General features: G+C 47.1%; 1 protein-coding gene across 1 annotated transcript in view; it reads right to left on the bottom strand.

The window, feature by feature from the left end:
- Positions 1-257: 257 nt before the first annotated feature.
- Positions 258-5,139, bottom strand: part of Mro (maestro) — a 16,111-nt gene continuing 11,229 nt past the window's right edge. The window contains exons 3-5 of the mRNA XM_029547174.1: positions 1,702-1,857; positions 1,011-1,118; positions 258-708 (exon numbers count right to left, since the gene is read on the bottom strand). Of these exons, the coding sequence (XP_029403034.1) occupies positions 655-708; positions 1,011-1,118; positions 1,702-1,857 (318 nt within the window). The 3' untranslated portion in view covers positions 258-654. The remainder of the gene's footprint in view (positions 709-1,010; positions 1,119-1,701; positions 1,858-5,139) is intronic.

Genomic DNA, 5,139 nt, shown 5'->3' with positions numbered 1-5,139 from the left:
AAAAAAAAAAAAAAAAAAAAAAAAAAAAAAAAAAAAACAGTTTTAAAATGTTTAAGGTAAGAATGATTTTCCCCAAACCTTGGAAGCTACATATTAGAAGTGTGTGTCACCTGACAGAGAGGAACTGAGAAAGGAGCTTTTGGGATATCAAGCATGTTGAATGTTTTAAGGACATGTGCATTTATTGGGCTGGGCTGGGCAGATGGCCCAGTCAGTACAAGTACGTATAGGGGCCTGAATTCAGCTCTCAGAATCCACATTTAAAAAAAAAAAAAAAAAAAAAAAAAAAAGCTGGTTCACTGGAGTACAGTTATAATCCCAGTGATGGCTCACCAGCCACCAAGCCTCGTCTAATCAGCTCCAGGCCAGTTAAAGATCCTGTTTCAATGGAAAGGTGCATGGTGACTGAGGAACAGTATGTGACCTCCACAATCATGTGCATACATGTGTGCAGGCGATTGCATAGAATTTTACTTTGGGGTCAGAGATACACTTCCAGGGTGACTTTCCTGCCCTCAGTTGCTCTGTGACATCCTCTTTTCTGTAACAATCACTTGATGTAGAGTCAAAGAGGTATCCTGTGAGACAGAACAGAGGAAGCTCCATTCCCGGGCAGGGCACTCACACGGGCCACTTTCTCTGCTGCTCCAGACTTTACAGGATTTTATTCGCATAGAAGAACAGCAGGATCTCTGGATGGCAGTGACTCTGAAATTAGAAATTTAAAAAGGTACACGTGAGGGGGGGGGTTGCTGTGCAAGATACTGGGAACAGAGGCAGGTGTAGAAACAGCCAATGACTTGAATTGAGCCAACAATAATATTGTGTGTGGATCATCTTGCAGGCATCCTGCCATCTACATCTTGTTGCAGATCCCTTGCAATTGTAATGCCAGCTTGAGTTACTTTAGGGGGTGATGGGAGGTAAGTTCCTGATGCACTGGGCCACTTCCGGTGTTACGGGCTGAAGGAGACCCCCAGGAGAATTCTCTCCTTCCTTGGCTCACTTACCAGCTGCCGGGAAAGCCTGTGGTTCTTCCGATCTTCTTCACTTTGGAAACTCGGCTCCTTTCTGGGTTTCATATACGGGACACAGGCTCGAACAGTCATTTTGCAAGCCTGAGGGAAATGACATGGCTGTCTGATTGCCTAAACTATTAGAAAATTCTAGAATCCCGGGCTGGGCAGGTGACTCTAAAGAAACACAGCCACCAGGGCCACTGAGGCTGGGAAAGTAATTCTCAGGTCATTCGAGAATGACTCTAAAAGGAGTTCTGCTCATGAAACGGCCATGACTTGGTCTGTGGCACAGGCAGAGGGCTCAGCTCTGAGATGTACACAGACCCTACATCACATCCACAATCTCTCTCCCTCCTCCCTGCCCCCTCTCCCAAAGGCATGTGGTAGAGCTCTTGGCACCCAGTGTTCCCGAAGAACTCAATCAGACTCTGGATCTTCTGGAGACCTGGCCTTTCTTAGCTCTCCGCCTAGCACTGGCAGGAGCTGGGTTAAAGCAGAGGAAGATCAAAGAGCAAGCGGGCGAGATGCTCCACTGGAGGCCCCTTTGCCCAGCTTTACATTGATGGCCATTCTAACTGGCAGGAACCCCAGGGCCTGGCTTCTCCACTTAGCGAAGCTTCCACCACCCCCTCTCTAGGGACAGCAGGGATCTCACAACGTGAGAGAAGAATGTCAGTCTCACCTTGGCAACCTTAGGACTTTCATCCTGCAAATGGCTTAAGAGGGAATCTTGGGTCTGGTTAACTTGCTGAGTGAAAAATTTCCTCCACCTCCACCCAGCAAACGAGGCCAACTGCCCAAAGAGGACAAAGGCCGAGTACCGCACGCTGTCGTCCTCCTGCGGGTTTTCATAACAAGAGAACAGAGCCAGGTCTCGATCATCAGTTCTCCATCTGAGTGGACCACAGTCATCACTAGTTACACATTAAAGGGTGGACATCACTGCCAAGGCCCTGTCTCTATTCAGTACACATACACCACTGGCCTTAGACACCTTGACTTTCCTTTCAGTGAAGCTGCTTCCTGACACCGCCTAAAGATTTCCTGCTTTCTCAGTTCTTTATCTCCTTTCCTTTCCCTCCCATTTCCTGTCTCTCTCCCTCTCTCCCTTCCTTTCTCTTCTTCATCTCCTTCTTCATCTCCTTCTCCATCTCCTCCATCTTCTTCTTAATCTCCATCTCCTCCTTCTCCTTCTTCTTCCTCCACCTCCTCCTCCTCCTCCCTCTCTCTTTTTCTTTCTCTCTCTCCCCTCATCTCCCTCTTCTTCTCTCTCTCTCCTCTCCTTCCTGCCCCTCATAACTTGCTATCTCTCTTCTCCCTTCTGAGTTTCTTCTACACATCAAGGAAATAAAGATCCCACGTCTCCCCCACCCCAAACACCCTCTCTGCTCTCTCTGCTCCTTCTCTCATCTCTTAGCTCTTCCCTGAGAGTCCATCACCCTCTTTTCTTCCACATAAATGATTTGCTCCACATATCTGCCTTCTCAGGCAGGAAAGGGCATACCCAGAGATAGGCAGCCAACTGAGTCCCCTGATCCTTGGTGCACAAATTTTTATATCAGCACCTTACAGTCCTGTCCAGGGAAACCAAGGAGTAGAGGGGTGGAGGTAGGCCTCTCCAAAGGAAAAGAAGCATCTAGAACTGGGTCGCAAGGACTTGTCCAGAGTGAGACAGCACCGATCGCTTTGAGAAGTATTCAAAAATATATTCTGGTGTAAGCAACTTGTGCACATTGTCTTGGGGTAGCACTCAGTGCATTGCCCTGTTCAGTGTGTATTCAGGTTTAAATCAATGTAACTAAAATGTAGTGAGGACTTGTTCCAGCTAAACCCTCCCCCCCAAGGCTGCCATACAAAAATGCACAAGCTAGGTACTGGTCCCCAAGAGTGTGATAATCATGGGGTGCCCATGTCCCAGCTAACATTGCATGAAGCTAGCCATGTTCAGAATGTAACTCTCACATAAATTCTGTCCTTAGGTAGTGGTGATGATGGTAGTGGTGGTGGTGGTGGTGATGGTGGTAGTGGTGGTGGTGATGGTGGTAGTGGTGGTGGTGATGGTGGTGGTGGTGATGGTGGTAGTGGTGGTGGTGATGATGGTAGTGGTGGTGGTGATGGTGGTGGTGATGATGGTGGTAGTGGTGGTGATTTCCTTTTCTACATAGTCAAGGATTGTGCTAAAAAAAAATGACAGGCAACTGGATTAAAAAGAAGTTGAGTAAAATTCAACTGAAGTTCAGGGGGCACCAGCGGGATTTAAGGATATGTCCTGAAGATTTGTGCTAACATCCTAGGGCGGTGATATAAACATCTTCCTACCCACTCCTCAAACAAGATAGATTTGCATTCAACAGATCACATCAAGGCAAGGATAGTGTATCATGCCTGTAATCTCAGCATTCAGGACCTGAGGTAAGAGGATGGCCATGAGTTCAAGGCCAGCCTGGGCTATATATTTGTTACAGGATATTTGAACCTGTTTCTAGCTGTGATGTGGCTCAGCCCTTAGTACACACCTTTAAAACCAAACAATGAAGATAAAGTTAGTTTGTAGAAGGAAGCACCCATGTTTTGAAGTGGTGTCTAATTGAGTGGCAGACGAAGTAACGAATCAGAGAAAGATCTGACAGAGATAGGATACGCCCAACTCTCATGAGAGAGAAAGGGAAGCTACTTAAGGGAGCAGCACAGACAGAAAGAAGGAGGTAGAGGAAGGAAGCAGGTTTTGCCAGGACATTTATTGAGACACAGGCTGCAGAGAGACAACAAGCTAGACACAGGTGAAGACAGAACAAGCCAGAGAATGTGAAGGAGCAAGAAGATAAGAAGATATTGCCCATGTTAGTATGAGGCCAATCAGAGGAATTAAGTAAGAAGCTGAGAGAAGCTAGATTGAATCAGCATGGAACAGAGTTTGAACCAGAACAGCTGAATAAGCCAATCAGAAGCCAGAAGAATTGGAAAGGGTGAGCTTATTCAGCAGTAAGTCTCAGAGACTGAAAACATTCTAGGCCTAGATTAGACTGTACAGAGGTTAGAAGCTTCCAGGGCTAGGCCTAGGTTAGCAGATGGAGGCAGTGAGCCTCAAGGACAACAGTTACGTTACTATAGGAGAAGAAAAGTTAATTTTACACATAATGGGTTCCAGGCCATTCCAGGACATCTCCAGTGAAACATTAATGTCTGTCCCTGCAGAGGAAGGAGGGCCACTGACAGGAGAGGGAGCAGCTCTGATGGAACATCTGTAAGCCCAGTGCCCCTCCTGATGTGGTTCAATGGGAATTAGGGATGGAGGGACAGGGGAGATTGGCTCTGGGGATAAATAAAGGTCTGAGGTCTGTCTGACAGCTGCTGTCTTTGACAGAAAGAGAACAAGAGTAGCAGGCTGACTGTCAGCTCCCAAGTCAGTTACGAAAGACTCCTCACGTTGGAACTCAGTGTTGCGCTTCTCACTTGACCCATTTTACCTTGTGGCTAACAGTGCAGGGGTCACAGTCAGGTGGCTGCTTTGAGGAGGCATAGCGGTTCTGTGAACTGGGGGTGTGGGGGTGGGGCTAATCTTTCCTCAGTCTCCTCATTTTAGAATAAAAATCATGACAGAACCTACAGAAAAGTGTCGTGGTAACGACTGCATATGTATCCGTGGCAACTGTGTGGCACGGTGAATGACACACAGGAAGGACTCACTGAATGCTAACTTGTTGAGAAGAGAGAATACTGAGCGCAGGTCAGCATCGGCACCACCACCACCATCATCATCACTAGTGTATGTATTCATTCCCCTATTGAAATGAGAACTTCTCAAGGGAGAGCGACAGGATTCTATACAGCTTCTATGCTCTCCACAACCCCCACCCATAACTTCTCATAACTCTTCTCAATAAAATGTATTCATAAATTAGTGACTAATATAGACCTTGTTTCTGAGAAACACACTACCCACGGTTCTCATTTCTTTTTGTTTCTGTGTTTTGAGACAGGCTCTTTTTATATAGTCCTGGAGCTCACTGTCTAGACCAGGCAAGCCTCTCCTCTGCCTTTGCCTCTGCCTCTGCCTCTGCCTCTGCCTCTGCCTCTGCCTCTGCCTCTGCCTCTGCCTCTGCCTCTGCCTCTGCCTCTG

Source organism: Mus pahari, chromosome 15, assembly GCF_900095145.1.
Source record: "Mus pahari chromosome 15, PAHARI_EIJ_v1.1, whole genome shotgun sequence".
Taxonomy (NCBI): domain Eukaryota; kingdom Metazoa; phylum Chordata; class Mammalia; order Rodentia; family Muridae; genus Mus; species Mus pahari.
This window is presented reverse-complemented; position numbering and strand designations above follow the sequence as displayed.